This window comes from Poromitra crassiceps (assembly GCF_964638095.1).
Source record: "Poromitra crassiceps genome assembly, chromosome: 3".
Lineage (NCBI taxonomy): Eukaryota > Metazoa > Chordata > Actinopteri > Beryciformes > Melamphaidae > Poromitra > Poromitra crassiceps.
This window is the reverse complement of record NC_139625.1, coordinates 95,462,089-95,474,145: the sequence shown is the minus strand read 5'-3', so window position 1 is coordinate 95,474,145 and position 12,057 is coordinate 95,462,089. Positions and strand designations below refer to the sequence as shown.

The window sequence follows — 12,057 nt, the reverse complement described above, 5'->3', positions numbered from 1 at the left end:
CACACAGCTACTGGGCTGAGCAGAGGAGATGAGATGTATCTAGATGTACACACACACACACAGCTACTGGGCTGAGCAGAGGAGATGAGGTGTATCTAGATGTACACACACACACACAGCTACTGGGCTGAGCAGAGGAGATGAGGTGTATCTAGATGTACACACCCACACAGGTACTGGGCTGAGCAGAGGAGATGAGGTGTATCTAGATGTACACACCCACACAGGTACTGGGCTGAGCAGAGGAGATCAGATGTATCTAGATGTACACACACACACACACACACACACACACACACACACACACACACACACACACACACACACACACACACACACACAGCTACTGGGCTGAGCAGAGCAGATCAGATGTATGGGGGAAAATGTATGTGTGTATGTTACAGCAGGAACTGGAGCAGGGGTCGAAAAGAAGCCACAAAGGTGCACTATTATAGAAATTCAACTCTTCCTCTTTTTATTTACATACTGTATGATCGTAGATATTTAAACAGGCAGAGACTCACTCCATCAACACGTCAAGTCAAGTTTATTTCTATGGCCCTTCATAACACATGCATGTCTCAGTAGACTTTACAGAGAGATCATCACTAAACAAAAACATCATGTGATACAGCCAGCAGCAGAATAAAACTCCAGAAGCAAAACAAAACACAAATAGCATGTGGGGTCACAGGGATCCAGGTACAAATCATTGTGTGGGACAGGTGTCTGAAAATAGACAGCAATAATCAACCACATACCTTCACACAGCCAACTGCTTACTTTCTGGAGTTCTTTACCCAGAGATGTTTTAACTGTATCTAAGCAGTCTCCGGTTACCAGCAGAGCAGTACAGAAATAAAGGACATGTACAGGCAAGCCTCCATGTTGTTTATGTACAACAAGAATAAAAAAGGCCCAATTATGCTTCTGCTCATTGTCGTGGAAAAAAGATGAACAAGAGAGATGCCCCCCTCATGCAGTCTAAATCAGTCTATGATGATATCTCAAATGGGGGTCCGTGAAAAGTTTTCAGTTTTCTTTTTTTTGCAAAAGCTTCATAGTTCAACGGAAATAATATGATGCTTTAAATCTAAAATGGTTCATGGATTACATTCTAATCTAACAAACCTATCAATTTAAAAGTCAAGCATGTTACCCTGGAAACAATTAAGCTTAGCCCAAAATCACAAATCAGAATGAGGGGGTCCCCGGTATATTCTCTTTTTTATTCTATCTTGTAAGGGATCCTTGGCTGAAAAACATTTGAGAACCTCTGGTCTAAACCTCACAAACCCTGTGAGCCATCCAGCCTCTGCACCGCTCCCTCCCTCCATCCTCGTTGTGAAGTTTATTTCCGTCCGGGGCGCCTCCAATCCAAAGCCTTAATCTATTCATTAGTTAATTGACGGCTAGGGGTCAGGGGTTAATCCTGTCTGAATGAAGTTCTATTCATTACCTAAGAAAGTGCTTATGGAGAGAGAAATGCGTGTGTGTCAGGTATACCGCCCCCCTATTGAAAATTGCCCAGTGTTGAAGTGACACCTGCAGTTAACACTGTTTTATACAGTATGTGGCTCTTGCAACCTGTTTGTTGCTTGCCTCTGGTAGAGATGTAAACACAGACTGTACCCACTGCCCAGAGCCAGATTCAGTTACCTTTGAGATGTAAACACAGACTGTGCCCACTGCCCAGAGCCAGATTCAGTCACCTGATTCAGTTTTTTATGCCTCTGCTGGTGATAGCCAGGGTAGAGGCATTATCGTTTCGGGTTGTCCGTACGTACATACGTCCGTCCGTCCGTGCGTCCGTACGTCTGATGTTCGTTAATGCGATATCTGAGGAACGCCTTCACAGAATTTCGTAAAATTTGCCTCAACCGTCGACTTGGACTCAAGGACGAACTGATTCGATTTTGGTGGTCAAAGATCAAAGTTCAAGGTCACCGTGACGTCACAAACTCCATTTCCATGCTTGTTAACACGATATCTCAGGAACCGCCTTGACGGAATTTCTTCACATTTGGCTCAAACGTCAAAGTCTGGACAGACATGGATGTCGACTGCTCACTTGATGGTGGAGGCATATGTCCGCGGTGCGATGCTTCTACGTTTTGACATAATGTTGTATAAATGTATCAGAGAATGTGTCATGTGAGAAAGAATAAGAGCTCTGTTGTAATCTAAGTTGTGAACTCTTAAAATGCAGCACTTGTGGGCTAGGGTTGGCACGATGGACAATGGCATCGACCATCGTGATTGGCCGACCCCCCATCGACCTCTGAGCCGTCTACATCGGATCATTGTGATTCATTATCTGTTCGAAATAAATTTGTGACGTTTTAATAATAAAAAATATCAAGTCCACTTACCGTGACGCGTGGGGGACGCGCCGGCGGCATTAAACGAGAGCCCCCAGTTCAGACTCAGAGAAGCCTCCCCTCCCCCTCCTCCGCTCTACTGCTTCTCTGCACTGGGTGTGCTTGTTTAATGTCGCCGGGGCGTCCCCCGTGCATAAGAAGTCAGTTCTTTTGTTGCGAAAACTTTTAAGACAAAGAAGAAACTTCACGTTCTTTCCTGTTTTCAACCCAAAGTGAGTACAAGTCTTCAACTGTGAATTTAACTCGCCTGTTTCCAAAGTGAAAGTTGAAGTCGCTCACAGCAGCAGCCTCAATGCTAGACGCATCAGTCTGAATGACAAAACGTTAACGTTACAGGTCCTCACCAACAACGTGTGTGTGTTGAATTTAACTAGCTGGCAGTAAACTGACTGAATTACTGGCTGATATAACGTTAGATTGCAATGAATGGCATTACCGCACCGCAGAGACTTAATAAATGATTGATTATTCCCCCCACGCCCGCCAATGACGATGCCATCGTGGATCACGATGGTTCACTGTGGAATAATCACGATGGATAAATTCCTGACATCGCACAACCCTATTGTGGTCAAAGATAATGGAACCTACTTGTAATCACCAGTGTTTTTATAGATGTTAACGGGGGATATACATGTTTTGAAGTGGTCCCTTAGTTTACATATCTTTAGCAAACACAAAGCGTTTCCATGACATTCTGTTCTGCAGCCGCTGCAAAGGGCCACTGCTACGGTACATGGCTTCCTGTGGGAGGAGTGAGTAACTGAGGCTGGAAAACTCATTAAAAAGAACTAATATCTTTATTGAATGGTATACTGTAGATGTGTACATGTGAAGAATTACACTGTGTACAATTAATATCACAATTTATTTTCACAAACAGTGTTTGCTGAATTTCCCAACCCATATTGGAGCGTTTAATCAAGTTAAAACATCGCCAAAAGAGATTTGACCACTTACAGCAATATCATTGGGAATGATGAATAAGGAAACAACTGTTACACAGACATCGTGGTTGACTCCACCGTACGGCTCATTGAGCTGAAACGGCTGTACAGTGTGTACTGTAGGTGAGACAGTGTGTACTGTAGGTGAGACAGCGTGTAGTGTAGGTGAGACAGAGTGTAGTGTAGGTGAGACAGCGTGTACTGTAGGTGAGACAGAGTGTACTGTAGGTGAGACAGTGTGTACTGTAGGTGAGACAGTGTGTACTGTAGGTGAGACAGTGTGTACTGTAGGTGAGACAGAGTGTAGTGTAGGTGAGACAGAGTGTAGTGTAGGTGAGACAGTGTGTACTGTAGGTGAGACAGCGTGTAGTGTAGGTGAGACAGAGTGTAGTGTAGGTGAGACAGCGTGTACTGTAGGTGAGACAGCGTGTAGTGTAGGTGAGACAGAGTGTAGTGTAGGTGAGACAGTGTGTACTGTAGGTGAGACAGTGTGTACTGTAGGTGAGACAGTGTGTACTGTAGGTGAGACAGCATGTAGTGTAGGTGAGACAGAGTGTAGTGTAGGTGAGACAGAGTGTAGTGTAGGTGAGACAGAGTGTACTGTAGGTGAGACAGCGTGTACTGTAGGTGAGACAGAGTGTACTGTAGGTGAGACAGCGTGTACTGTAGGTGAGACAGAGTGTACTGTAGGTGAGACAGAGTGTACTGTAGGTGAGACAGCGTGTACTGTAGGTGAGACAGAGTGTACTGTAGGTGAGACAGAGTGTACTGTAGGTGAGACAGCGTGTACTGTAGGTGAGACAGCGTGTACTGTAGGTGAGACAGCGTGTACTGTAGGTGAGACAGAGTGTACTGTAGGTGAGACAGCGTGTACTGTAGGTGAGACAGAGTGTACTGTAGGTGAGACAGTGTGTACTGTACTGTAGGTGAGACAGCATGTACTGTAGGTGAGACAGTGTGTACTGTAGGTGAGACAGCGTGTACTGTAGGTGAGACAGTGTGTACTGTAGGTGAGACAGCGTGTACTGTAGGTGAGACAGTGTGTACTGTAGGTGAGGCTGTAGGTGAGACAGTGTGTACTGTAGGTGAGACAGTGTGTACTGTAGGTGAGACGGTGTGTACTGTAAGTGAGACGGTGTGTACTGTAGGTGAGACAGTTGTAGGTGAGACAGTGTGTACTGTAGGTGAGACAGTGTGTACTGTAGGTGAGACAGTGTGTAGGGGAGAGTGGGGTGAGTTGTGCCACCCCTTGTATCTAGAAAACCATAGAAGAAATTGGTCATGTGACCACACATTTTTGAAGAGGCATCCATTTTACTCACTCTGCAAAGAAGGGAGGCAGATGGCACAAGAGCTAAGCACATTTAAATTCAAAAAACTGTTTTTTGCCTCTCAAAGTAAAATTTTTATGATCAAGGTTTATTGATTGTTGTGTCTGAACAATTATAGACAAGCTTGAAAACATTTCACATATGTGTTAGTGTTTTAGTAAGCTACAATATGAGGCTATACTGTTAGCATGATGTTAGCTCCAAACCAGCTATATGATACAAGTTTGTTAAAATGGTGGGGATGGGGTGATTTGTGCCAAAAGCCTGGGTTAAGTTGTGCCAGTGCAGTTGCAGTTGATTTAGTGAAATTTTATTTCATTTTGTTCTTAAATGTTTAAATACACCTTGTTGAAGAATATTGCAGTATTGGCAAGTGTAGCCTGGCTCTGTGATAGTTGATTTTGTTCATTTTGAACATAATTTTTATTTCTGAAAATGTTAAATATGTAGGTCAACTGCTGCTACCGTTTAGCCTTGTTTAACCCTGTTATAGTACACTGGACTTTAGTGTTATCTTTATTTTGTCTTGCTTTGATATAGCATTACAGTATATGAGATGAAAATGTTCTGTTTTACTTCAGTAATCAATGGCACAATTTACCCCAACGTATTCTCTCCAAAGGCACAACTTACCCCGCACCAGGGGCAAGTTGTGCCAAGAGACCACTTTTTTAAGAATAGCCATATTTTTTTAACAGTTTATTTAAGATCCAAAGGGAGTGTTCCCAGTGGTGCACAACATCCTGAAATATATTTACATATTGTAGTTGGAGGCATTACTGTCATGCCCTCACTTTAAAGACACCTCAAGTAAAAAGTGGCACAACTCACCCCACCCTCCCCTACTGTAGGTGAGACAGCGTGTACTGTAGGTGAGACAGCGTGTACTGTAGGTGAGACAGTGTGTACTGTAGGTGAGACGGCATGTACTGTAGGTGAGACGGCGTGTACTGTAGGTGAGACAGTGTGTACTGTAGGTGAGACAGTGTGTACTGTAGGTGAGACAGCGTGTACTGTAGGTGAGACAGCGTGTACTGTAGATGAGACAGTGTGTACTGTAGGTGAGACAGCGTGTACTGTAGGTGAGACGGCGTGTACTGTAGGTGTGAGACAGTGTGTACTGTAGGTGAGACAGTGTGTACTGTAGGTGAGACAGTGTGTGCTGTAGGTGAGACAGCGTGTACTGTAGGTGAGACAGCGTGTACTGTAGATGAGACAGCGTGTACTGTAGGTGAGACAGCGTGTACTGTAGGTGAGACAGTGTGTACTGTAGGTGAGACAGCGTGTACTGTAGGTGAGACAGTGTGTACTGTAGGTGAGACAGTGTGTACTGTAGGTGAGACAGTGTGTACTGTAGGTGAGACAGTGTGTACTGTAGGTGAGACAGTGTGTACTGTAGGTGAGACAGTGTACTGTAGGTGAGACAGCGTGTACTGTAGGTGAGACAGCGTGTACTGTAGGTGAGACAGTGTACTGTAGGTGAGACAGCGTGTACTGTAGGTGAGACAGTGTGTACTGTAGGTGAGACAGTGTACTGTAGGTGAGACAGCGTGTACTGTAGGTGAGACAGCGTGTACTGTAGGTGAGACAGTGTGTGCTGTAGGTGAGACAGTGTGGACTGTAGGTGAGACAGTGTGTACTGTACTGTAGGTGAGACAGTGTGTGCTGTAGGTGAGACAGTGTGTACTGTACTGTAGGTGAGACAGTGTGTGCTGTAGGTGAGACAGCGTGTACTGTAGGTGAGACAGTGTGTACTGTAGGTGAGACAGTGTGGACTGTACTGTAGGTGAGACAGTGTGTACTGTACTGTAGGTGAGACAGTGTGTACTGTACTGTAGGTGAGACAGTGTGTACTGTACTGTAGGTGAGACAGTGTGTGCTGTAGGTGAGACAGCGTGTACTGTAGGTGAGACAGTGTGTACTGTAGGTGAGACAGTGTGGACTGTACTGTAGGTGAGACAGTGTGTACTGTACTGTAGGTGAGACAGTGTGTACTGTAGGTGAGACAGTGTGTACTGTAGGTGAGACAGTGTGTGCTGTAGGTGAGACAGTGTGTACTGTAGGTGAGACAGTGTGTACTGTAGGTGAGACAGTGTGTGCTGTAGGTGAGACAGTGTGTACTGTAGGTGAGACAGTGTGTGCTGTAGGTGAGACAGTGTGGACTGTAGGTGAGACAGTGTGTACTGTAGGTGAGACAGTGTGTACTGTAGGTGAGACAGTGTGGACTGTAGGTGAGACAGTGTGTGCTGTAGGTGAGACAGTGTGTACTGTAGGTGAGACAGTGTGGACTGTAGGTGAGACAGTGTGTGCTGTAGGTGAGACAGTGTGTACCGTAGGTGAGACAGTGTGGACTGTAGGTGAGACAGTGTGTACTGTAGGTGAGACTGTAGGTGAGACAGTGTGTACTGTCTTTGTGATGTCACACTTGGACATCATTTAGTAATGAAAACTGTTGAAATGTATTGTTGCCAGTAACATTAAGTGGTTGCAATGATAACAAATTACAGTTATACAATTACACCATGCTTTTCATTCCTAATAATAACATATTATTACTATTCTCCTTACTCTCAAATGCATACGAGCTTCAGGGGTGGAAGGGGCGCTTTTGGATTGTGGCTCTTGCAAAAATCAGTTTTTGTCAGTGTGGCTCCTGAGTAGGGCCAGGCTGAGTACCACGGCTCTAGCAGAATAAAGCCTCCAAGCGGCTGTTCCTGCACACATTTGACCATTGTCCATTTTAAAGCTGCATTCAGTGATGTTTTTGTGTTAAAATAAGTGTTAAATGGCTCTATGTTCTGACAGCAATCCCTGCATGCAGGACTACAGGAGAGAGATAGAGGACAGCGGGGGGGTTGGGGGTTTCAAGTCACTGACCAAACACTCTATTTCAGTGATTGCTGTCAGAATATATAGAGCCATTTAACACTTATTTTAACACAAACACATCACTGAATGCAGCTTTAATAGTGCTCGGGGTGAAAATCACTCCCACTCCCCCATACCCTCCCCCCCCCCCCCTCTCTCTCTGTCTCTCTCTCTCTCTCTCTCTCCCTCCCTCTCTCTCTCTGTCTCTCTCTCTCTCTCTCTCTCTCTCTCTCCCCCCCTCTCTCTCTCTCTCTCTCTCTCTCTCTCTCTCTCTATCTCTCTCTCCCTCCCTCTCTCTCTCTCTCTCTCTCTCTCTCTCACCACCTTGTCCTTTCCCTCGCATCCTCCTGCCAGGCAACGGTTTCCATGGCTCCCTGCCGGCTCAAGCAGGGAGCCACTTCAGATGAGTCATTACCAGCTTGTATGGTTTGCTCAAAATGGAAATGACAGGTGGTAAGACTGTGTGTGTGTGTGTGTGTGTGTGTGTGTGTGTGTGTGTGTGTGTGTGTGTGTGTGTGTGTGTGTGTGTGTGCGTGTGCGTGCGTGCGTGCGTGCGTGCGTGCGTGTGTGTGTGCGTGTGTGCATGCGTGCGTGTGTTTGTGTGTGTTTGTGTGTGTGTGTGAGAGAGAGAGAGAGAGGGGGGGGGTCATCTCAGAGTGGTCAGATCAGTGAATTATGATTTTGATGATTCAGGCCATGTCCACACGGAGACGAGTTTAGGTGTATCCGCTAAAGTTTTTTGTCATATAGACGTTTCGTCCAGATGGAACCGCGTTCTGGGACTATACGTTCTGGGAGTATACGCTAATTTTTCAAAACGGGTCCCAGAGTGATTAAATCTGAAGACGCCACCCTTGCATTTCCGTGTTTACAACCCATACGCATCTTTCCTGAAACGATGACGCCATAGCCCCACCTCTCTCCACCAGCAACAATAACAATCATGGCAGTAGCGTTCGTGCTATAAGCAGCTACTGAGCCTGTTGGGGATCTTGCAGCAAAATATAATGCTCCTCTATTACCACCGTCAGCAACAAGTGGACACAGAGAACAGCGTGTAGAACATCCTCAGGGCTCCACACAGCTGACTCTTCCCATCCACCCCTCCCCTCCCTTCATCGGATATTTCCCAGAAGGCTTAGCGCGGCTACATTTTTACAATAACACAAACAAAATCAGGCTTAACGTGTTAGATAAAAATTATATTTATTTTTAATACAACATGCAATTCTGGAATATTTTAATATTGGACAAAATGAAATTAAATGAAATGTAAACCCTGAGTGTAACCGACATACCCCGGCTTGCCCTATATATAGCCCTCGTAAATACAACGTGAATAGGGAAGTGAGAGGTTTGACGAACACACGGTTGCACTGTGATGTCCGCTCGTGTCCACTCCAACAAGACTTTAGCTTACTTGACCGACTTTTTCAATAAAAACACATTTATGCCATGAGTTTATATAATGTATATTTATGTTGCATCATTTAGCCTGTGCTGTGATGTGCAGGAGCGGCCAATACGCTGGGATGTGTTTGCAACATGTCTAAAGATCATGGAAGTGGATGATATCAGGAACGTCACCGATAGTTAACGTTCTATATTGTAGGCTACAGGGAGACCATCAGCCCTGCTGAACAGCTCTGCATTTGCCTGTATACTGTAGGTTTAATCATTTTATTCATCGACATGGCAAAGCCAAGGGTTTAAGCTGCTCGCTACAGTGATATACACATTATAGACTGTGCACCCCTAGAGGTTGTATGCCATTATTGACGAGATTGTCTTATTCTCTGTTATTCTACAGCGGTTTCAGTGGTTTCATGTGGATACACACATTTCTTGAAACGATTCCATGTTTATGGAAAACTTTTCTGAAACGAAAAAAAAAAAGATTGCTTCCGTCTCCGTGTGGACATGGCCTCAATAGTGAGAATTTATGTAGTCCTATTTTCATTATTTGTTATTTTCTTCAATTTTGTCAATTGTGATTTCCCATTTTGCCACGTGACCTGCTAAGTGACACACGTCTCTTATGTCAGATTGTTGTACAACAGGTGGGTGACGCGGCCCACTGCAATTGCCACAAGAGAGTCCTTACATCTTGGACAGGACAAGCTCTTTGATTGGTCAATTGTCTTCCCTGACAATAACAAGGGTTAGCAGGTCCATTGGCTGATTGCCTGACCTTGGTTCCCTTGCAGTGGGACATTGTCTTACTGTGTGTGTGTGTCTGTGTGTGTGTGTCTGTGTGTGTGTGTCTGTGTGCGTGTTCTGTGTGTTGCAGGGAGAGTGTAGTTATGAAAAGGAGCTGCTTCCACACCTCCACAAAGCTGATATGGTTGGCCACACAGAGGAAGGACAGGTGGACAACAGGAAGAGACAGAAGAGCGCCAAGACCTGCACCAAAACTACCAAGAGCAAACCCAAGCCCCCTCGCTCCTCTTTATCCGACCTGGAACATATCAATGAGGAAGGAGACAGGGAGAATACAGTTTCTCCATTGACCATGATCAAGTGCAAGCTTCCTGTACACGATACTGAGGCGCCTTTTGATGACATCAGAGATCACTCACAACCTGAGGCAGTTTGTCCCTTTCCCTCAAACAATCCCCGCCCAGTCTCTGACATGGACGATGACTATATCCTGGTTACTGAGGAGATTCACAGTCCAAAGAGCCACACAGAGATTCCAGTCAGCGACCCGCTAAATTTAGTTGCCATTTCACAGCTGATCACTAGAATTGACACAAGTGAGTCTGACCTAGAAGAAGACGTTGAACTTCAGGCTATGTTCTATCTTCCTAAGTGGGATTGTGCAGCTCGCTCCCCCGCCACACTCCTCCCAGGGAGACCGAGAGAGGAGAGCCTGAGGGTCATCCTGGCCAATGTGACGGAGCTCCTGTCCAGGTTTCCGCCATCACTGTCCTCCGACTTAGAGGATTCACCGTACGACCCTGGACCAGCCACCGCCGCCGCCGCCGTTGCATCACTTCCTCCTCCTGAACGAGCAGAGGAGGACAACGGGCCTCATCACCCATTCCAGGTCAACTTTGCTCTGGATGTGGACGATGACGACGATGAGTCCTCCTCCAGGGCCCAGTCAGATGTGGCTCCAGTGGATTTCGAGGACAACAAAGTCACTCATGATTCACCTGGTCAGCGGCAGCTCTCCTCCCACTCACCTGCAGTCTCAGAACCCCCGGTTGACTGGGGCGGCGTAGCGACCCTCAGTCCGAGCTGGGATGAGGTCTTTGGGGATGAAGCGCTGAACAACATCAGGGATGATGGCATCCACGAGAAGATGGACGATGCGATTAACAGTGCGTCCTCGGAGGAACTGGTCGATGGGACTGCTGAGAAGAACAAGGATAACAACGATTTTAGGAATGAGGAAATGCCAGAGCTGACGGATGATGGCACGGAGGAGGAAACTACCTCGCACCCTTCTCACCTCCACGGCCCCCCTCATCCTCAGCCTCCAGATCCTCTGCTGGATGAGAGCATGGATCTGTTTGGGGATGACGAAGCCTTCCTGCAGATGACCATCCCAGACATCACCACACCCAATGCATCGCCTGGCACCGAACATATTGCTAACGGCGCAAAAAGGACACCAGACACTTCCCACACACACATCTCCAACAACACACTTGGCACGACACACTTAACTGACAGCACACATAGATCAAACACAATACAGGTGCATGAGACAGCCAACACAGCACACGTTCCTCACACCTTGCAGACAAACAGCCATAACACTAAGAATTGTCCAGACATAAAACAAGATAACACAACAGAAGCTGATATGTTCGAGAGACACTCAGGTAAACATGTCACAGACAATTACACAACAGACCCTGCAAATACAAACCACTGTGTATCCCCCATATTGCAACAAAACCCTGAGTCATTTGAAAGCTCCCATGACTTATTCTCAGTGAACTTTGACCTGGGCTACTCGCTGGAGGACTCTGACGTAGAAGAAGAACAAGTTCCTGCTCCATCTATGGCAGCTTCTCCTCGGCGTAAAAAGCAAGAAGTAGCAGCTGTCTCCAGAGTGTCTCTGCCGGCCGTCCCTGGCTCTTCCACTCCTTCTTACAGCTTCCACAGACAAAGTCAACGCTCCAGGGAACCCCTCAGCGTGTCGGAGCACGGGAAGAGAGAGACCACTTTCCTTCTGGCTTCGCCTTTGACCTCTAAGGGGGGGATTCTCCCATCTCCCATCACATGGCCGGGTGTGAGGCGGACTCTCCTGCCCGCTCCCTCTGCGCCTCGCAGCCCCTCTTCGCTCGTCAGCTTGAAGAGGAGGAAACTGGAGGGCGGCGCCGCTGAGGCCGAGAGACGGGTCACAGCCAGGCAGAAGACCCTGGGCGTGGAAGACGTCTCTGTGCTCAACCCTCCTCTTCCTCATCCAGGTTGGTTTACTGTGAAAACACAAGATTTCTTAGCCTTAAATTTGATGTGGGATCAGTTTGTTTTGCCCTCCTGACATCTGAACGTGCTGTTAAGATCCCTGCATGT

General features: G+C 46.5%; 1 protein-coding gene across 1 annotated transcript in view; it reads left to right on the top strand.

Moving 5' to 3' along the window:
• The window catches only part of fancm (FA complementation group M), a gene marked incomplete at its 5' end in the record, with an annotated part of 126,418 nt that overhangs the window by 93,028 nt on the left and 21,333 nt on the right, over window positions 1-12,057 (top strand). Inside the window, one exon of the mRNA XM_083633247.1 lies at window positions 9,818-11,951. Coding sequence (XP_083489373.1) covers window positions 9,818-11,951 — 2,134 coding nt within the window. The remainder of the gene's footprint in view (window positions 1-9,817; window positions 11,952-12,057) is intronic.